Source organism: Galleria mellonella, unplaced genomic scaffold (genome assembly GCF_026898425.1).
Source record: "Galleria mellonella isolate WM207_F2 unplaced genomic scaffold, CSIRO_AGI_GalMel_v1 utg158, whole genome shotgun sequence".
Taxonomy (NCBI): Eukaryota; Metazoa; Arthropoda; class Insecta; order Lepidoptera; family Pyralidae; genus Galleria; species Galleria mellonella.
This window is the reverse complement of record NW_026442003.1, coordinates 1,721,181-1,743,738: the sequence shown is the minus strand read 5'-3', so window position 1 is coordinate 1,743,738 and position 22,558 is coordinate 1,721,181. Positions and strand designations below refer to the sequence as shown.

Genomic DNA, 22,558 nt, shown 5'->3' with positions numbered 1-22,558 from the left:
ATAGAAGAAGATATCACTCCATTATCACCCATTAAAAAAATACCTCATGATGTTTTAATAAATAAACAAATGTCTTTGACTCCAGTTGTCGTCCACCCCATCACTAATATTATTTATGGTACAGCACGTGCACAGATAATATAGAGTAATTCGATAACCGCGTTACGCGCTCTAACGCCCCCATAATTATATTAGAGTCATTATGATACCATATCAGTATTTAATTCCGTTAGAATTTTGTATGATTAACAATAATAATAATATTTATTTAATTAGACTACATAAGGCCCATTTTGTTAGTTATAAATTGACTTAAACTATGTTAGTAAATAAACGGTCATGACATATATACATATATACATACATATACATATACATATACATATACATATATATATATATATATATATATATATATATATATATATATATATATATATATATATATATATATATATATATGTATATAATATGTATATATATATATAATAGCAGACCCCGTAACCGTTGTTTTACCACTTATTGCGAAATATAAAAATCGCGATTAAAAGACAGGGGTTGATCGTAAAACGATGAAAATTTAAAGTTGTGTGTATTTTTCAATGCTAAATCATAATAAAATAAAAATGGAAAAATTTGTTATAAAAATAAAAAAAAAATTTGGTGTGGGTCACCCTTATCATTGAGGGGTATGAAAAATAGATGTTGGCCGATTCTCAGACCTACCCGATATGCACACAAAATTTCATGAAAATCGGTAAAGCTGTTTCGGAGGAGTTTGGTAACGAACACCGCGACACGAGAATTTTATATATAAGATATATATATTCTTTATTGCACTAAAACATACAGTAACAACAATAAGTTAATAACAATGTTAGCAAAGGCGAACTTTTTTTTTATACAACTTAGAATGGCAAACAAGCTGACCGCCCACCTGATGGAAAATGGTAACCGTCGCCTATAGACATGAGCAATACCATGGACATAACAGAGTATACTGTTTCGCCTATGATACCCCCATGCGTTGCCACTACTGAGGACTTAGGTGTTATTCCTATGTACCCAGTAAATTCACGTCACTTATCTCTAAAAGAGATTTCTTCCAGTCAACCTGTCCCACCTAATATTTCAGGATGGGACAGTATATTTTATGAGCAATTGTTTTCAGGACACTGTTTGAGCTAACACGCACCCTACTCAACAGCGAAACTTCCTATCAGCGTGTTTTTTATCAGTGTTCTATATATTTACGCATAAAAAGTATCTTAAGGTATTATTTAATAAATGAAATTATTGGTTTGGTCATTTGGAGAGGATGGATGAAAGAAGAATTACGAAAGACATTTATCGAGCAAGAATGAATGGAGATGTCGGTAGGGGCCGCCCTAGACGGACGTATGTCGACCAAATAGGCGACGTGCTGAAGAAGGGCCAAATTAAAAGTACCCGTAACCGGCGAGCGTGTATGACAAGATTGATGAATGTGGAAGAAGCGAAAGAGGTTTGTTTGAATCGAAGCATTTGGCGTTCCATTGTTTCTGCCTACCCTAATGGGAGACAGGCGTGACAGATATGTATGTATGTATGTATGAAATTAGTGTTTACGCATTAAGTAGATGCAGAATTTATAAGACAATATAAATATAGAAGTTGTAAAGGTAACACTCATAACTATTTATCACGCAAAATTGTAATTATTAGAAAATTAAAAAAACACTCGTGCTTTTACATAATGTTAAATGCATACTGATGGGTGTAAAAATAAAAGAATTAATACATAATGCATCAAATTTATTCATAGCCAAACAAATATTATATAATGCCAAACATGGAAAAATTACAATATCTAGAAATATTACATATACACAGACAAATGATACATTATTGACCGATCGATCGATGACATCGATCAACTTAATATACGTAATAGATCGTGATTTTCATAGGAACACTCTCTACGTGAATTTAGTAACCAATCGAAATGTTCAATCGATTGATTATATTTTTTTTTATATTTTTATAAGTTCTATTAAACAGAGCACATTTTTATATTATATATTATTACCCCGAAGGGTAAGCAAGCTGAAGTGGTAATGGGTTGGTCACATAGCTCGAAGAACTGTTAACCGATGGAGAATAAAATTTCTTGAGTGGCGACTCCGTGCAGCCAAACACATTGCTTCTTCAAATACATTGCAGGGAGTCAGTGGATGCAGGTGGCTCAGGACCGTTCCTTATGGCAGTCTATGGAGAGGCCTATGTCCAGCAGTGGACGGATAATGGCTGAAATGGTGATGACGATATTTTTATATCTAAGTATATGCAGGATGGTTAATAAAGACTTAATATTAAAGTAAATTAATGCGTAAAAGTTAAAGAATACAGTCTACAATGCTTTGACCATAGATACAAAATATTTTTGTATTACAATTTTTTTATTTTTTTTTTATTTTTCTAATTTGTAAACGTCATCTGTACACATAACTGTAGAAAATTTAATAAGTGATATAATGTACCAGAGTAAGACTACTGTTTCTTTAAGCAAACAATATTTTTGGTGTGAGAGATCTCAAAGGAAGTCACACTTACATCATGCAAGAGGAGCAAGCAGCAAGAGAAGAGAAAGAGACATAAGTACAGAGTAAAACTATAGTAATTATGTAGTCAAGTGAAGTGAAGGAATAGTGATGTAATATTGTTCCCTTATCAGGGAAAATTCTGCCCAGTCGTGGGGCGAACAGGTTCGTGTAGTAATATTCTATCGTTACTTAGTATTCATGCAGTAAATGTGTGAGAGTTTTCAGAGGAACTATTCAGATTATTACCAGCTGCTAAATTTCTTTCTCTTACAACCCGCCACAAGAAAGTTCCATCATGACCATCTGGATGAGTGACGGTCCACCTGAGTACGTTTCTTTCAGTACTTTCTTCCACGGACAGCTTATAGAAATTATAGAACCAACTCCGAGCATCAGTATTTCTTAAGAGGTACACCATTAAAACCTTCAGGAAAAGAGCATATTCCTTTCTAAAAGTCTGGCGTGACATTTGCAATTTCATTGATGTTCTGGGTGCCTGTAGGAAGTGGCAATCACTTACTATCACCTCCTGTGTGGTAAAAAAATCTCTCAGTGTTCCATGAAAATGTACCATAACTGAGTTACAATAGCAATTGATTTTGATATTTCCAATCTTTCCATACGTAATACTCTAGACAACGGTAAAGAATGAAGAAAAATATTAAAAAATAACAATTTAAAAATTTAAACAACGCCTGAAATATTTAAAAATATTAGTGAAAAAAGGAATAGACATTTCGAAAAGGACAATGATGTATGGATAATGTACAATTATTGTTCGAATGATTATAATGTTAACGATGCTGAAAATGTTACAAAGTGTTCTAACAATATTTTAGAGACTGATGAAATGTATAATAAACAATGTTTACTAGACAAAGGATGATGGATTAATGGTGATACAGCAACAAGCAATTGCCAATGATTGATTTAATATCCCTAATTTCAAAATGCCTATCCTCAATTCTTGCTAATAGCTGATCTTTGAACCGGAATTAAGCAATTGGTAATTTTCAACTACACTGATATTAACATTGCATCCATTTTACCTCTGAGATGTCGTAAAAAGTGTATGCAAAACAAAGAAAGTTGAAAATTCGTAATAAGCTAATACTACAAACTATCTGCCAGGGGTTTCCTTTGGAGAAAAACGCTGTGCTCAGATATGAGACGTAAAATTATTTTAAAGCCAAAATAAGGGTACAAATGTTAAAGCTTAAAAAATCTTTCTCAAAATAATATCAACTGCAGTTGTAAAATTGACCGACATGTTAATATCAGTAGAGTTTGATAACTTTAAACCAATATCAGAGTGAATTAGTTACAACCGTCTTCATCCCTAGATTCATAACTGCTTGACTGTGAGCTGGACTTAGAGTTCGAACTAGAATAGGAGCTAGATTGTCCTTTTTTGGACGAGGAACTTGATGAATAAGAACTACTGTTGCTTGATGCTTCGCTGCTACTAGCTGAATATTTAGAGCTCTTAACATCAGAAGAAGAGTTACTGCTACTCGATGCATTGCTGGCACTAGAAGAGTTGGAGCTATTATTGTTGGAAGAAGAGTTCCTACTGCTAGAGGCATTACTATCACTTGATGAGCTAGAATTGTTTTTATTCGAAGAGGCATTGCTGCTACTTCCTGAATAGCTTGAACTCGAAGAGTTGGAATCCTTTCCAGAAGAGGCGTTGCTGCTACTTCCTGAGTAACTGGAGCTCGAAGAGTTAGAATCCTTTCCAGAAGAGGCGTTGCTGCTACTTCCTGAGTAACTGGAGCTCGAAGAATTGGAATCCTTTCCAGAAGAGGCGTTGCTGTTACTTCCTGAGTAACTGGAGCTCGAAGAGTTGGAATCCTTTCCAGAAGAGGCGTTGCTACTACTTCCTGAGTAACTTGAGCTCGAAGAGTTGGAATCCTTTCCAGAAGAGGCGTTGCTGCTACTTCCTGAGTAACTGGAGCTCGAAGAATTGGAATCCTTTCCAGAAGCGGCGTTGCTGCTGCTTCCAGAGTAACTGGAGCTCGAAGAGTTGGAATCCTTTCCAGAGGAGGCATTACTGCTACTTCCTGAGTAACTGGAGCTCGAAGAATTGGAATCCTTTCCAGAAGAAGCGTTGCTGCTACTTCCTGAGTAACTTGAACTCGAAGAGTTGGAATCCTTTCCAGAAGAGGCGTTGCTGCTACTTCCTGAGTAACTGGAGCTCGAAGAGTTGGAATCTTTTCCAGAAGAGGCGTTGCTGCTACTTCCTGAGTAACTTGAGCTCGAAGAGTTGGAATCCTTTCCAGAAGAGGCGTTGCTATTACTTCCTGAGTAACTGGAGCTCGAAGAGTTGGAATCCTTTCCAGAAGAAGCGTCACTGCTGCTTCCAGAGTAACTGGAGCTCGAAGAGTTGGAATCCTTTCCAGAGGAGGCATTACTGCTACTTCCTGAGTAACTGGAGCTCGAAGAGTTGGAATCCTTTCCAGAAGAAGCGTTGCTGCTACTTCCTGAGTAACTTGAACTCGAAGAGTTGGAATCCTTTCCAGAAGAAGCGTCACTGCTGCTTCCTGAGTAACTGGAGCTCGAAGAATTGGAATCCTTTCCAGAAGAGGCGTTGCTGCTACTTCCTGAGTAACTTGAGCTCGAAGAGTTGGAATCCTTTCCAGAGGAGGCATTACTGCTACTTCCTGAATAGCTTGAACTCGATGAGTTGGAATCCTTTCCAGAGGAAGCGTCACTGCTGCTTCCTGAGTAACTGGAGCTCGAAGAATTGGAATCCTTTCCAGAAGAGGCGTTGCTGCTACTTCCTGAGTAACTTGAGCTCGAAGAGTTGGAATCCTTTCCAGAAGAGGCGTTGCTGCTACTTCCTGAGTAACTTGAGCTCGAAGAGTTGGAATCCTTTCCAGAAGAGGCGTTGCTATTACTTCCTGAATAACTTGAGCTCGAAGAGTTGGAATTCTTTCCAGAGGAAGCGTCACTGCTGCTTCCTGAGTAACTGGAGCTCGAAGAGTTGGAATCCTTTCCAGAAGAGGCGTTGCTATTACTTCCTGAGTAACTTGAGCTCGAAGAGTTGGAATCCTTTCCAGAAGAGGCGTTGCTATTACTTCCTGAATAACTTGAGCTCGAAGAGTTGGAATTCTTTCCAGAGGAAGCGTCACTGCTGCTTCCTGAGTAACTTGAGCTCGAAGAGTTGGAATCCTTTCCAAAGGAAGCGTCACTGCTGCTTCCTGAGTAACTGGAGCTCGAAGAGTTGGAATCCTTTCCAGAAGAGGCGTTGCTATTACTTCCTGAGTAACTGGAGCTCGAAGAGTTGGAATCTTTTCCAGAAGAAGCGTTGCTGCTGCTTCCTGAGTAACTGGAGCTCGAAGAGTTGGAATCTTTTCCAGAAGAGGCGTTGCTGCTACTTCCTGAGTAACTGGAGCTCGAAGAGTTGGAATCCTTTCCAGAAGAGGCGTTGCTGCTACTTCCTGAGTAACTTGAGCTCGAAGAGTTGGAATCCTTTCCAGAAGAGGCGTTGCTATTACTTCCTGAATAACTTGAACTCGAAGAGTTGGAATTCTTTCCAGAGGAAGCGTCACTGCTGCTTCCTGAGTAACTGGAGCTCGAAGAGTTGGAATCCTTTCCAGAAGAGGCGTTGCTGCTACTTCCTGAGTAACTGGAGCTCGAAGTGTTGGAATCCTTTCCAGAAGAGGCGTTGCTATTACTTCCTGAATAACTTGAGCTCGAAGAGTTGGAATTCTTTCCAGAGGAAGCGTCACTGCTGCTTCCTGAGTAACTGGAGCTCGAAGAGTTGGAATCCTTTCCAGAGGAAGCGTCACTGCTGCTTCCTGAGTAACTGGAGCTCGAAGAGTTGGAATCTTTTCCAGAAGAGGCGTTGCTATTACTTCCTGAGTAACTTGAACTCGAAGAGTTGGAATCCTTTCCAGAAGAGGCGTTGCTGCTACTTCCTGAGTAACTGGAGCTCGAAGAGTTGGAATCCTTTCCAGAAGAGGCGTTGCTGTTACTTCCTGAGTAACTGGAGCTCGAAGAGTTGGAATCCTTTCCAGAAGAGGCGTTGCTGCTACTTCCTGAGTAACTTGAACTCGAAGAGTTGGAATCCTTTCCAGAAGAGGCGTTGCTGCTACTTCCTGAGTAACTGGAGCTCGAAGAGTTGGAATCCTTTCCAGAAGAGGCGTTGCTGCTACTTCCTGAGTAACTTGAACTCGAAGAGTTGGAATCCTTTCCAGAAGAGGCGTTGCTGCTACTTCCTGAGTAACTGGAGCTCGAAGAGTTGGAATCCTTTCCAGAAGAGGCGTTGCTGCTACTTCCTGAGTAACTGGAGCTCGAAGAGTTGGAATCCTTTCCAGAAGAGGCATTGCTGCTACTTCCTGAGTAACTGGAGCTCGAAGAGTTGGAATCCTTTCCAGAAGAGGCATTGCTGCTACTTCCTGAGTAACTGGAGCTCGAAGAGTTGGAATCCTTTCCAGAAGAGGCATTGCTGTTACTTCCTGAGTAACTTGAGCTCGAAGAGTTGGAATCCTTTCTAGAGGAAGAATTACTGCTACTACCTGAGTAACTGTCACTGGAGGATTTACTTCCTAATCTTCTTATGTCAGACCAGTAGGAGCTGCTGTTGCTATCTGAATGGCTACTTGATGACGACTCTGAGCTGCTTCCATCTTTTCTGCTACTCTTTTTCTCACTGCTGCTGGATGAATAGGAACTACTACTACTTTCGGCATCGCTCAGGCTCCATGATTCTGGTTCTAGAAAAAGTAGATAATTGATTTAATCTCTTCTTATCTTATCATCCCATTAACCTCACCAAACTGAGCATGGGGCCCCCCCTCAATTCTCAAAAGGAGGGGAGGAACGGAGTGTTAGTAGTGAGATGAGGTTATCACCTAATGGAAAGTGATAAATTGTCACCTACAGACATGAATAGCACCGTAAATCGTGTAACAAGATACTTACTAGGTCTTGGTTTGATCAGACCGGCCTGAACTGCCACTAGGCCCTGAAACAAGCAAAAAAGATTTGTAAAAACATACTTATGAATAGCTGACACATGATGACTTCGGATCACAAGGACAATGACGATATTGATAGGGAGTGGAGGGCGCTATTGGTGAGGGTCTACATTGCTGGCTTGTCGATATTTTTTTATGTGATCGTAATGGAATGGTAACCCTGCTTACGTTATCGTTATATACTAACGGGGCATCAGTAACAGGAGACAGGTGAAAATGAAAGCCGGTTAGTAAGGCGCTTGTGATAATTTCCACATGAAATAACCATGACAGTTTCCAGGAGGAACCGTGTGGTAGTTGACCTGATGAGGTATATAGTTGAAGGTTGTTAGACCTTATTCCTAACAATCCCTTTCTTCCCGGATAATATTAAGGCAAACCCAAACGCTGCGGGGAGGAATTGTTAGTAATGAGGAGGTTAGTCCTCATTGCTATAATTACACCCTATCAGGTCGACCTCCACGCGGTTCCCCCTGAAAACTATTCTGACTAATTTATCGTTAAATTCGTCACGATAGGGTAACTGGCCTTTTTTTTTATTTAACGTTTAGAAAATGCTTTATGCAGACCCACACACCTTGTGGGAGGGGAATGGGTACTGTGGGAATCCCCCCGTAAGATGGGGGTGTACCCACCAAAAACCAAACGATATACCCTCGAGGTGCCATATGTCGGAGACATGGGTTCGCTTTCGCACTCACCACATCTCCGACGGCAGGAAGGCTAACTGGCTTGCCTTTTCATCTTCACCAATCATCCCTCTCTGGTGACCTGCCAGTGTATACTGATAGCGCAGGCGGGGTCATCATTCCGGTATCATCCATTAAAAAAAAGGCACTCATGCAGTCGACTTTTGTAAAAAGTTTACTTCTTAGTTTAAGTATCTTCATTATCTTATTAGCTTCTAACTGTTCACTGCTGAACATAAGGATCCTCCTCGGGTTGCTAGTAGTTGTCATGCTTGGCAACCACAGTTTTTCTAATGGATAATAATGAAGTGGTAACCCCGCTTGCGCTATCGGTATACATTAGCGGGGCACCAGTGAGGGATGATTGGTGAAGATGAAAAGGCAGGTCAGTTAGCCCATCGCGACGTATTCAACCTGATTGGGTGTATTTCTAGCAATGGTTCAGTTAGACTCCATTACTAACAATCCACTTCCACCCTATGGCTAGTTATTGACAAAGTATAAGCGACTTACCAAAACAAGAAGTAGAAGTAATTTCATGTTGCTCCCTGTAGTGAATTCTATATTACCTTCCACCAGCCAAGGGTTTATATACAAAGTGAAACAATCGGATTACGTTTTTCGAAACATACAAACAAATATGTCCTACCACATACGTAATTGCTCATTATTTTTTTTAACAAAAGGAAATGATTATATTATTTTTCTTTTATATCCTACAACAAATAATACATTTTTTTTTTACAATAATAAGTAAGTAGGGTACAGTTGTATTGTAAAATGTAGTTTTATTAGATTACCGGAATTTGTGGTTTTTTAATGGTTGATAATGGAATGGTAATCAAGCCTACATATTAAATATATACTAAAATTTCATCCCAACCATCTGGACGAGTGGCGGTCCTACACCGTGCGTTTTTCAAGGCACTTTCTCCCACGCACAACCACTCTTTGGAATCAACTTCCAGCAGCAGTATTTCCGAATCGATACGACAATATAACCTTCAAGAAAAGAGCATATTCCTTTTAAAAGGCCGGCAGCACATCTGCAATGCCGCTGGTGTTGTGGGTGATCATGGGCGGCGGTAGTCACTTACCGTCGGATGAGCCGCATGCTCGTTTGCCCCCTGTATTGTAAAAAAAATATACACTACATACATAGATAGGTATCTATGTATGTAGCGTATGTTTTTTTTTTTCGTCTTCCTACACCAGCAATATACCCCGTCAGGTCGATATCCACTTGTTCCCCGAAAACAATCGTGCTGAATTCCAAGTGTATTTATCACGATGGGCTAACTGGCCTGCCTTTTCATCCTCACCTATCATCCCTTACTGGTGCCCCGCCAGCGTATACCGATAGCACAGGCGGGGTTACCATTCCAATTTTATTGATTAAGCGACTTAATCCAAAAATTTAAACACGTCAAGTATCTGAACGTATATACTCACATATCTACCTACCTATATGTATATATAGTACCGTGTAGGTCCCGGCATAGACTGGACCACCCCTTCCTTTCCCGCGGGTGACGTAAGAGGCGACTAAGGGAGCTTATGGTGGAGGGATGGGCAGCAGCGTCCCTCTTAAAACATTTGTAAAACCCTAACTGCAGTTGCCAACCGGCCTGCCAAGCGTGGCAACTGCTGGCAAAACTCCCCTTATGGGGGAAGGCTTATTTATGTTCAGCAGTGGATAGTAAACGGCTGAAATAATAATAAAATATATGTAGATATAAATCGAAAAAAACAACATTACTCTCTTTTCCTCCGCAGTCGGTTAAGGCGGTAATGACCTTAATGATTGCATACGTAAAGACGTAACCTTACTTTTTTAATAAGGTTAAAGATTGTTTTTTTTTTTAATTTTATTTTTTTAATTAATGACAGAGTAACAGCTGTGTATATAATAAAAAAAAATGGTAAATAAATAAATTTATGGTAGAAAGGTACAGTTGTTGTAAACTGTTTTTTTTACGACACAGGGGCCAAACCAGCATGCGGCTCACCTGATGATAAATGACTACCGCCGCCCATGATCACACACAACACCAACGGCATTGCAGGTGTGCTGCCGGCCTTTTAAGAAGGAATATGCTGTTTTCTTGAAGGTTATGTTGTCGTATCGGTTCGCAAATACTGCTGCTGGAAGTTGATTAGTTCATGTAAACAGTAATATGTATTTTGAAGTAAATAATTATAATTAAAAATGTTTTATACAAAAAAAAACCGACTTTAATTGTGATGAAACCAGTTATTTTGAACTAAAAAACTAAATCACTGAACCGACTTTGATGAAATTTCTATGAGACCTTCAAGAAATATGTATTTTCAAACAAATAAAAAGGTTTTTTTCCAAATTCGTTCACATTTGATTAAGTTATGAGGTGATTAATATAAAAAAAAAAGATACGATATCCAATTGAGAATCCTTTTTTTTTAAGTTGGTTATAAATTAGTGATATAACATAGGATGTCATATCATTCGAACTAAATAAAACATTGAAAAAAAAGAGCATATATTCAGACGAAGTCGCGGGTGAAAGCTAATAGTGTATGTATGTAATCTGCTCTATAGACGACGGTTAGCACCAAAGTTGCCATTTGCCATCAGGTGGGTGGTCAGTTTGGTCGTCATTTTAGGTTTAATAAAAAAAAAAAAATTAAAAAGAAAAAGAAAAATTATTCAGGCTAGTGCTGCCTGATATGCTCGGTTTGAAGGGTGGGATATGGCGTGAATTTACAGGGTACAGAGGAATAACACCTGAGTCCTCAGGAATGGCAACGCATGGGGGGTATCATGGGCGAAACAGTGTACTCTGTTATGTCCATGGTACTGCTCATGTCTATAGGCGACGGTTACCACTTTTAATCAGGTGGGCCGTCAGCTTGTTTGCCATTCTAAGTTGTATAAAAAAAAATGTCACAACCATAGACTAAGTATAACGTACAACGTATTAAAAAACGAGAATTGTCAATGATCTCAGGCTTACAAGCGGTATCGAACCCTTGAGTCTTAGGAGAGATTTTGCCACACTCTGCGTGTTCTACCGCTTGTACAACGGATTGTGCTCAGAGGAATTGTTCAATATGATGCCCACAGCCACTTTCTACCATCGTACGGCTCGCCATCGACAGGGAGTTCATCCTCATGTCCTACAGCCTCAATGGTCGCGTACTGCGCGGTTTCAGAGATGTTTTCTCTCACAAACACTCAGGTTGTGGAATGAGCTCCCTGTCGAGGTTTTCCCAAGAAACTACAGCATGGGGTTCTTCAAAAGGGGGATAAAGAGGTTTCTTCAGGGTCGGTAACGCGCGCGTAATACCTCTGGTATTGCAGGTGTTCATAAGCTACGGTAACCACTTACCATCAGGTGGGCTGTATGCTTGTTTGCCACCTCAGTGGTATAAAAAAAAACTCTATGCTTACAACAAAAAGAAAAGGGACGGCGAATAAAGGGAAGTACATGAATTTACGAGAACAAGTTTAAATCATTAAATTTACGAATTGAGCAAAGAATTGAGAAGCACTGACTTATAGATTGTCAAGTGTATTTTTTATTAATATTTTTTTATTACTCTGTTGTTAATGTATCAATGAAAATGTTTTTTTTTTTCTTTTATTGCTTTAAGTCTATTTTTTAGTTTATTAAAGATAGTGGTCACAAGAGCTCGTTCCTTAGTATTAAAAAAAAAAATGTTAATTAAATAATTGTGACCGCTAAAAGGTTCTAGAAAAATCATAATACGCAGGTTAGTAATAAAATAAAAACCATAGACTAAATATAATCCTGATCGTTTTTTACGGATACAAGAGTAAAATTTGAGTAAAGATACTTTTGATGGATTCTGTGTAACCATTTTTTTATACAACTTAGAATGGCAAACAAGCCCACCTGATGGAAAGTGGTAACCGTCGCCTATGGACATGAGCAGTACCATGGACACAACTGAGTATACTGTTTCGCCTGATATCCCCCATGCGTTGCCATTCCTAAGAACTCAGGTGTTATTCCTCTGTACCCTGTAAATTCACGCCATATCCCACCCTTCAAACCGAAACACAGCCATGCAAACACAACTACTTTACGCTTGACGAATGGGACCCAAAGAAGTACCCAAGCAAACGACTTTTGTACAAAGTCTCCCTCTGGTACATTACATTTAATTTACAAATTTAACATTTAAATGTAATTACCTAGGTTTATTATGATACTTATAAACAGTAATATTTTTGACAGACGCATATTAGCAGCAAAATGTACGGATTTATTTTTATTGTTAATTTTTACCTGTAATTATTATTTTTCAATTTTTACAAAAATTCTCATCTCCCCTCTTAAGGAGAGGAGATGGCAACTAACCCCCGGCAGAAGCACAGTCCGGGGTTCCAGAGGCCGGGGTTCAGGGCCCCAGGGAGAGAGACCGGCGTACAATGCGGGCAGTATCTAAGAGCACCGCTTTCTGCATCTTTCTCGGGAGTGAGCCGCCTCGGAATCCCAACCGTCTGAGATGTTGTTCCAGACTGGTTGGGATAAGACCGTTCACCGACAAAACGATTGGAATGATTTCGGTGGACGTCACCCCCACATTTCGGTGACCTCGTGAGCCAGGTCGAGATATTTTCTCTTTTTCTCGGTTTCGACTTTCACGAGGTTCTCGTCTTATTATTATCATTGTTGTTGGTAATAAAGAATCTATATATATTGGGGAGGGATGATCTATCTTTGAAGGAGATTTTGTATAAAAGTCGTTTGCTTGACTGCCTCTGTCCCATTCGTGTTTCTACCGTGAAGCAGTTGTTTGCATGGCTGTGTTTCGGTTTGAAGGGTGCGATATGGCGTGAATTTACAGTGTACAGAGGAATAACATCTGAGTCCCTAGTAATGGGGGTTAGCATGGGCGAAACAGTAGACTCTGTTATGTCCATGGTCTCTTGTCTGTAGGCGACGGTTACCACTTTCCATCAGGTGGGCCGTTAGCTGACGTGGCATTCGAAGTTGCATGAAAAATCTATTTTAATGCTATAAAGAGGAAAGATTTGATTATTTATTTGTAATGGATAAACTCAAAAACTACTCAATCGATTTGAGAAATGTTATCATTTGTAGGAAGCTTATAAGCGACATAAGCTGTACTCAGCGGCGGCCTTACCCATTTTTTTTTGGATGATAATGGTATGGTTACCTTGCCTGCGCTAACGGGATACGCTGGCGGAGCACCAGTGAAGGGTGATAGATGAAAATAACAACAGGCCAGTTAGCCCGTCATGATGAATTCATCAGGAATTAACCATGATAGTTTCCAGGGGGTAACCGCGAGGAGGTCGACCTGGTTGGGTATATTGCTAGCAATGGGATTCTCAGTCTCCATTACTAACAATCCCTTGTCCTCCTGCCTTAACCATTGCAAGGCTACGGGCGGTAGGTTTTTGCGAGGCTACAGGCGGTAGGTCTTTGCAAGATTATGGGCGGTAGGTCTTTGCAAGATTAAGGGCGGTAGGTCTTTGCAAAGCTACGGGCGGTAGGTCTTTACAAGGCTCGGGGCGGTAGATCTATTCAATGTCGGGACCATACAGCAATAATAACAGTGTCTGCTAAATATCAAATATGTCTATGAAACATCTTATTAATGGCCGATTTTTCGTGATCTCTTTGTAGATTGTTTTTTTATGGTTGGTTCTAACTGTATTATTAAAAAAGTTTTTTATTTATTTATTTATTCTTTATTGCACAATAAAATTTTGTACAAGTGGCGAGCTTAATGCCATATGGCATTCACTACCAACTAACCATTGGGTAAAAAAAGAAGAAAGCGTATGAAGGGCAGATGTGGTGAAAAATATGTGATAATTATAGTAACACATTAAGCCAATACACAATATAAATATAATATACACATAAGAAATGCACATATAATACATAAACATTACTTTTAATATATATGGATAAACTAATACATATGAAATATATACGTACATACATATATACATACATAGAGCTGGTTTTGTTGACTCGACAAATAATTAAAAAGTCTTCTTTTAAAAATATCCTTACTTGATGCTCTGCGTAGATCTACAGGGATTTTATTCCAAAGGCTGATAGCGGTGACAGTAAAAGAATTGGACATAAATCGACGATAAAGGTTATTGGTTATTAACCAATAAATTGTTACTTCAATAGTTAATTTGACACCAGGTGCATGATTATATATTTTATAGATTTGGTACCTCCAAAAGATTACAACAGTAAACTTATTATAGATATAAATAATTACAAGAAATAATCACAATTAGAAAATAAAGGGCGGCCTTATCGCTAAAAGCGATCTCTTTCAGGCAACCTTTGGATGGAGAGTAGTAATTATAAACGGTTTGATCGGAGGCACGATGAATTTATATTATTTCTAATATATATATATATATATATATATATATATATATATATATATATATATATATATATATATATATACACATATATATTTTTCTATATTTTTATAATTATATATTTACTTAGCATTTACAAACAGGAAACCATCGACTATACTAATATTATAAAGAGGAAAGATTTGATTGTTTGTTTGTAATGGATTAGCTAAAAAACACCCGTAGAAAGCTATATTATCGGTGAGTTACATAGGCTATATATATTATTTTTCAAAATTCCTATTTATCTGTTAAAAGCTAAACTTACTATTAATATTACTATTATGTCCATTATTTGAATCCCCCTTGTGGTACTCCATATTTATTTAGTTAATAATATGATTTACTAAACTTATTTCTAAAATTATGTTTAGAATTGTAATTGATGCAGATTTTTTTTTATACTACTTAGAATGGCAAACAAGCTGACGGCCCACCTAATGGAAAGTGGTAACCGTCACCTATAGACATGAGCAGTACCATGGACATAACAGAGTATACTGTTTCGCCCATGATACCCCCATGCGTTGCCATTCCTGATGACTCAGGTGTTATTCCTCTGTACCCAGTAAATTCACGCCATATCCCACCCTTCAAACCGAAACACAGCCATGCAAACACAACTGATTCACGGTAGAAACGCGAATCGGATAGAGGTACTCAAGCGAACGACTTTTGTACAAAGTTTCTCTCTGATTTTTCTCCTACATTAACAAATTGGATAATTTATAAGAAAAAATACGAAAATAATGCTCTCAATTTTTATTCATATGCCAAAATGAAGACACTAAACAATAATTAACAGCAGCAGACATGTCACAATCCAAGAAATGTTACAATAAAATAAGGTTATGCTTACAGATCACCGTTAAGTATTAGTTCTTTAAAATAACATAGAGTTACGATAAATTGACAGAATCTGATATTACATTTTCAACTATACTTATCGTAACTCTGTCCTGGTATTCTAAACGTTTGATAGATCCTTTAGTTTGGGTCATTTGTTAAATATTTTAGATCAGCAACTTCAAAAATCTCGCAGTTACTTAATACAGTTCAAATTGAATAATCTAGATTCTAAAATTTACAATTTTCAATGCAATTTGGTTTTATACCCACAGAAATCAAATTTCAACAATTAATGCTACTCCTATTTCTGTAACCAAAAGATGATTTTAAGTCTGAAGTAGTATTAACTGATCTTAATCAAAACACTTATACAAACGAACAGATTGACAGTAAATTTGACAAAGCTACCGTTCAGATTTCTATCTTTTACACAGCGAACATTGTGTAAAGAGAAAAAATAATTGAATAAGTAGTCCAATCTTTTACAGGAATAAAAACTTATAATTACATCCATTCAAATACGAATAAGCAACTAAATTTAATATTTCTTGGTCTTGACTATGATCCGAGCTAAAAAAAAAAATACAGAAACAACTGAAACTTAATCTAGATATTTAGAATTTGATCAATCTGAAACATCCAAAGTAGTTTAAGGTATAGCAAAACATAGAGATATGGTTATGTTGTGAACTTAACATTCTAGTACAAAAGAAGATAATATGCATTTTGTCAGCAACACAATTGGAATATAACTTTATGTTAAACACAAAAGACTTGTAGTAATACAGTTTTTCAATCTTAATTGAATTCATTAAAAAATACCAATCTCATAATTTTGCTAATAGCATATCGTATAACCAAAAAACAAGCATTTATCTATTTCAAACAATGTTATGATAAAATTACAAACAATCACGGCCTTGATTATATTTTTTAACAACACAAATACTTGATATTTGATAAGTAGTTATTTTGTCTTGTATCAATACATGTTTGTGTAGATGAAATTTTATCAACAATTGTCAAATGATTAGGCGCTAACAGTTTTAGTGCTTGAACTAGATTGAGCGCTTGATCTGGACGAGGAGCTAGAACTGGATTCTTCCTCGCTGGATGAAGAAGAACTAGAACTACTGCTTGAAGACTCACTAGCACTAGAAGAGTTGCTAGAAGAAGAGTTACTGCTACTTGCAGCGTTGCTGGCGCTAGCGGCGTTAGAGCTACTGTTGTTGGACGAAGAGTTACTGCTACTTGCAGCATTGCTGGCACTAGCGGCGTTCGAGCTACTGTTGTTGGAAGAAGAGTTACTGCTACTTGCAGCATTGCTGGCACTAGCAGCGTTAGAGCTACTGTTGTCGGAAGAAGAGTTACTGCTACTTGCAGCGTTGCTGGCACTAGCGGCGTTAGAGCTACTGTTGTTGGATGAAGAGTTACTGCTACTTGCAGCATTGCTGGCACTAGCGTCGTTCGAGCTACTGTTGTTGGAAGAAGAGTTACTGCTACTTGCAGCATTGCTGGCACTAGCAGCGTTAGAGCTACTGTTGTCGGAAGAAGAGTTACTGCTACTTGCAGCATTGCTGGCACTAGCGGCGTTAGAGCTACTGTTGTCGGAAGAAGAGTTACTGCTACTTGCAGCGTTGCTGGCACTAGCGGCATTAGAGCTACTGTTGTCGGAAGAAGAATTACTGCTACTTGCAGCATTGCTGGCACTAGCGGCGTTAGAGCTACTGTTGTCGGAAGAAGAGTTACTGCTACTTGCAGCGTTGCTGGCACTAGCGGCGTTAGAGCTACTGTTGTCGGAAGAAGAGTTACTGCTACTTGCAGCATTGCTGGCACTAGCGGCGTTAGAGCTACTGTTGTCGGAAGAAGAGTTACTGCTACTTGCAGCGTTGCTGGCACTAGCGGCGTTAGAGCTACTGTTATTGGAAGAAGTGTTACTACTGCTTGCTGCATTGCTTGCTGCATTACTGGAACTTGAAGAGTTAGAACCATTGTTGCTAGATGCAGATTTGCTACTACTTGCTGCGTTACTTGATGCATCGCTAGAACTGGACGAATCAGAATCATTATCAGAAGATGATGAGGAATTACTGCTACTAGTGGCATTGCTGGAACTAGCGGCGTTAGAGCTACTGTTCTTGGAGGAAGAGTTACTACTGCTTGCTGCATTGCTTGCTGCATTACTAGAACTTGAAGAGTTAGAACCATTGTTGCTAGATGCAGATTTGCTACTACTTGCTGCGTTACTTGATGCATTGCTAGAACTGGATGAATCAGAATCATTATCGGAAGATGATGAGGAATTACTACTACTGGCGGCATCGCTGGAACTAGCGGCTTTAGAACTACTGTTCTTAGAGGAAGAGTTACTGCTGCTTGCTGCATTGCTCGCAGCATTGCTGGAACTTGAAGAATTAGAACCATTGTTGCTAGATGCAGATTTGCTACTACTTGCTGCATTACTTGATGCATTGCTAGAACTGGAAGAATCAGAATCATTATCGGAAGATGACGAGGAATTACTACTACTGGCGGCATTGCTGGCACTAGCGGCGTTAGAGCTACTGTTTTTAGAGGAAGAGTTACTACTGCTTGCTGCATTGCTTGCTGCATTACTGGAACTTGAAGAGTTAGAACCATTGTTGCTAGATGCAGATTTGCTACTACTTGCTGCATTACTTGATGCATCGCTGGAACTAGATGAATCAGAATCATTATCGGAAGATGATGAAGAATTACTACTACTGGCAGCATTGCTGGAACTAGCGGCTTTAGAGCTACTGTTTTTAGAGGAAGAGTTACTACTGCTTGCTGCATTGCTTGCTGCATTACTGGAACTTGAAGAGTTAGAACCATTGTTGCTAGATGCAGATTTGCTACTACTTGCTGCATTACTTGATGCATTGCTAGAACTGGATGAATCAGAATCATTATCGGAAGATGATGAAGAATTACTACTACTGGCAGCATTGCTGGAACTAGCGGCTTTAGAGCTACTGTTCTTAGAGGAAGAGTTACTACTGCTTGCTGCATTGCTTGCTGCATTACTAGAACTTGAAGAGTTAGATCCATTGTTGCTAGATGCAGATTTACTACTACTTGCTGCGTTACTTGATGCGTTGCTAGTACTAGCGGTGTTCGAGCTATTATTATTGGAAGAAGTGTTACTGCTACTTGCAGCATTGCTTGCTGCATTGCTGGAACTTGAGGAGTTAGAACCATTGTTGCTAGATGAAGATTTACTACTACTTGCTGCGTTACTTGAAGCATCGCTAGAACTGGATGAATCAGAATCATTATCAGAAGATGATGAGGAATTACTGCTACTAGCGGCATTGCTGGAACTAGCGGCTTTAGAGCTACTGTTCTTAGATGAAGTGTTACTACTGCTTGCTGCATTGCTTGCTGCATTACTGGAACTTGAAGAGTTGGAGCCATTGTTGCTAGATGCAGAATTACTACTACTTGCTGCATTATTTGATGCATCGCTAGCACTAGATGAATCAGAATCATTATCGGAAGATGATGAGGAATTACTACTACTGGCGGCATTGCTGGAACTAGCAGCTTTAGAGTTCTTGGAAGAAGTGTTACTACTGCTTGCTGCATTACTTGCGGCATTGCTGGCACTTGAAGTTATAGAGCTGCCGTTATTAGATGCAGATTTACTGCTACTTGCCGCGTTACTTGATGCATTGCTAGTACTGGATGAGCCAGTTAAATCACCAGAAGATAAAGAATTGCTGCCACTTGCCGCATTGCTTGCACTCGATGCTATGCCACCTGAGGAAGCGTTACTGCCACTTGCTGCATTACTAGCACTTGATGCTATGCTTCCTGAGGAGGCGTTACTGCCACTTGCTGCATTGCCTGCACTCGATGCTATGATTCCTGAGGAGGCGTTACTGCCACTTGCCGCATTGCTTGCACTCGATGCTATACTACCTGAGGAAACGTTACTGCCACTTGCCGCATTGCTTGCACTCGATGCTATGCTACCTGAGGAAGCGTTACTGCCACTTGCCGCATTACTCGCACTTGATGCTATGCTTCCTGAGGAGGCATTACTGCCACTTACTGCATTACTAACACTGGATGATTTAGCACTACTGCTGCTTGCTGCCTCGCTGAGATTTGAAGATGCTGTCTCAAAGCTACTGGCAGAACTACTCTGTGAACTAGAGCTTGAGGAGGAATCAGAACTGCTACTACTCTGTTCGCTGCTGATCGATGAGGAAGAGCTTTTGCTGGCTGCCGCAGCACTGCTCCAGATTAGTTCGGGTCCTGAAAATAAAAGTAACGTGAATTATAAAAATAATAAATGCCATACATTCACATCCGTTGTCTGCTCTTCATGTTAGGATACTCTGTGTGCTGAGGAACCAGGAGACGAACATCTGGGAGAACCAGATCACTAAGACTCGAGGCAATTTAAAGAAGTTCGTTTCCTGAATTGGCTCGATTGGGGGTTGAATCCGGGATGTTATTACAAGCAACGTGCTTATCACTCGCCACGTAAGCAATCAGGATACGGAATAGAGACGATAACCTTATCTCTGGTTTGATGGCAATAAATTCAATCGTCAAAATCCTTATGTACTAGTTAGTATAAATGTACATGTAAATGAAAATTTAAGGCTAAGTATAGAAGGAGCAAACGGGCCACTTTCAGCAAATGTGACAGTTGTCCAGTCTCGGATGAATGAATGGATGAATGAATATTTATTTGCAAAAAACATGATAAATATACACATGTTAAGTGCATATATTTCGCCATAATTATCAGTGATCGTACATATATCGGTGGTCCTCACAACTGCGCTTTCAACTTCAAATCGCAAATGAAAAGCAAATACCTCCGAAATATAGAAGGAACAATTTTATAAAATACTTCCAAAAACATCAACTTTTCTGAAGACTCGAAATCAAGAAGAAAGTTCACCAAGATTAGACAGAAGTCTCACTTGTTGAAAGTCATCCAAATATAAATTTTGGACATGATATAATAAGCTTTGATTTAAAGCCAATTCTAGATTCAAATCCAGATTCTGAATTTGCATTAAACATCAACCATTTTTAATTTATTCCATTAGATATTCAACTGTATATAGTTCGAGATTAATATTTCACCAAAATATTGATTCTCAAAATTATTAAAATAAAACCAAATTTGATTTTAGAAAAAGAAAACCGATTTCAATTGTGACAAAAACAAAATTGCCAACTAAAACTTAAACTACAGAATCGATTTTAATAAAATTTCTATGTTTTATATACCAATCTGTAAGTATCAGATAACAACAACATTTTTCCAAACTAAAGGGACTCCGTCAGATGTAAACTATGAGGTGTTAATAAAAAAAAAAACACAATTGAATTGGGAACTTCCTTCTTTTTGAGATCGGTAGATAAATGACGTCTGATGTAAGTCTTAAATAAATTAAAGCATTGATAAATTAAAAAGACATAATAACACTAATGTAAAACTACTTACTGGGTGCAGCCTGAACTGCGGCGAGAGCCTGCAATAAAGAAATAAAAACATTATTATTTTTAATTTTTTTTCAAGAGGTCACATCTCCTCTCTTAAGGAGAGGAGATGGCAAACTAACCCCCGACAGAAGCACAGTCGGTAGGGGTTCAGGGTCCCAGGGAGAGAAACCGTCGTACAATGCGGGCTGTATCTAAGAGCACCGTTTTCTGCATCTTTCCCGGGAGTGAGCCGCCTCGGAATCCCAACCGTCTGAGATGTTGTTCCAGACTGGTTGGGATAAGACCGTTCACCGATTATGATTATTTATTTTTTTACTATTTTTTATTTACTGTACACAATGATAGTACATAATAATATGTCAGAGGTAAGTAAATGTACAAATGCGAGCTTAACACTAAAAGAGTTCTCTACCAGCAACACTCAAATTGGAAAGGAGCATCAATGTTAGCGGGTAGAGCGTTATTTATATTTCTCATTTATGGGAAAGGCTTAACTCCAGCAGTGGACAGTTAATGCCTGATACGATGATGACGGTAAGAATAGAGACTTAAAAAGAGATAAGCATCAAAATGATGGTATGATCGACAACAAAGAAAATTGTTAAAAAACTAATAATGAAGAAAAATGGTTGACTGGGAGAGAATGATTTTAGCATTAAGTCTGTCATGCACATATATATGTACTAATCAATAAATAAATAAAAATGGAAGAGAGAAGATAGATTAAACTGATCCCAAATAATATACAATTATATTCTTTATTGCACTTGTAAATGACATTGTTAATGCATTTATAAATGTTGTGAGCAAGCGTGGACTTATCTCTGACAGAGATCTCTTCCAGTCAACCCGATGCAGTTAAGAAGCATGTTGTTAGCGGGCAGCTGGAGTGATACAACTATTTAGAATATTTATTATTTTAAACATTTAGAATACGAATTACTATTAACACTAATCTTTAAGAGAGACTTTGTACAAAAGTCGTTTGCTTGAGCACCTTTGCCCCATTCGTGTTTCTACCGTGAAGCAATTGTTTGCATGGCTGTGTTTCGATTTGAAGGGTGGGATATGGCAGTGAATTTACAGGGTACAGAGGAATAACACCTGAGTCTTTAGAAATAACAACGCAGGAGGGGATATCATGGGCGAAACAGTATACTCTGTTATGTCCATGGTACTGCTCATGTCTATAGGCGACGGTTACCACTTTCCATCAGGTGGGTCGTCAGCTTGTTTGCCATTATAAGTGGCATAAAAAAATCAATGTAGATTAATGAAGAATTGACACAGAAGATATAAAGTCAAAGAAGAACTCACCATAACAAGCAGTAGTGCAAATTTCATGATGCTTATCGTCTTCCACTGAAGCCTATGCAACTATCCTCGCGTCGCACACTTTATATATCCATTTAGAACAAACATTCAATAGATGTAGTAAACAAGGTATTGTTAATTGACTCCTATGATATTTAAATACTATAAATAATTAGCTATTCATATTTCATTGAAATGTAACTTTATTTTTTTTTTAAT

General features: G+C 38.6%; 2 protein-coding genes across 2 annotated transcripts in view; one reads left to right on the top strand and one right to left on the bottom strand.

Annotated features, from left to right (window-relative positions):
• Positions 1-22,558, top strand: part of LOC113513811 (motile sperm domain-containing protein 2-like) — a 201,504-nt gene that overhangs the window by 54,980 nt on the left and 123,966 nt on the right. The window lies entirely within an intron of this gene.
• LOC116413334 (serine-rich adhesin for platelets) lies at positions 1,778-22,456 on the bottom strand. Its single transcript, XM_052892355.1, has 6 exons — positions 22,343-22,456; positions 21,027-21,054; positions 16,571-19,816; positions 8,770-8,840; positions 7,512-7,554; positions 1,778-7,303 (listed from the first exon to the last, which is right to left on the bottom strand). Exons 1-6 carry the CDS (start codon positions 22,367-22,369, stop codon positions 3,900-3,902), a joined length of 6,819 nt encoding a protein of 2,272 aa, XP_052748315.1. The 5' UTR covers positions 22,370-22,456; the 3' UTR covers positions 1,778-3,899.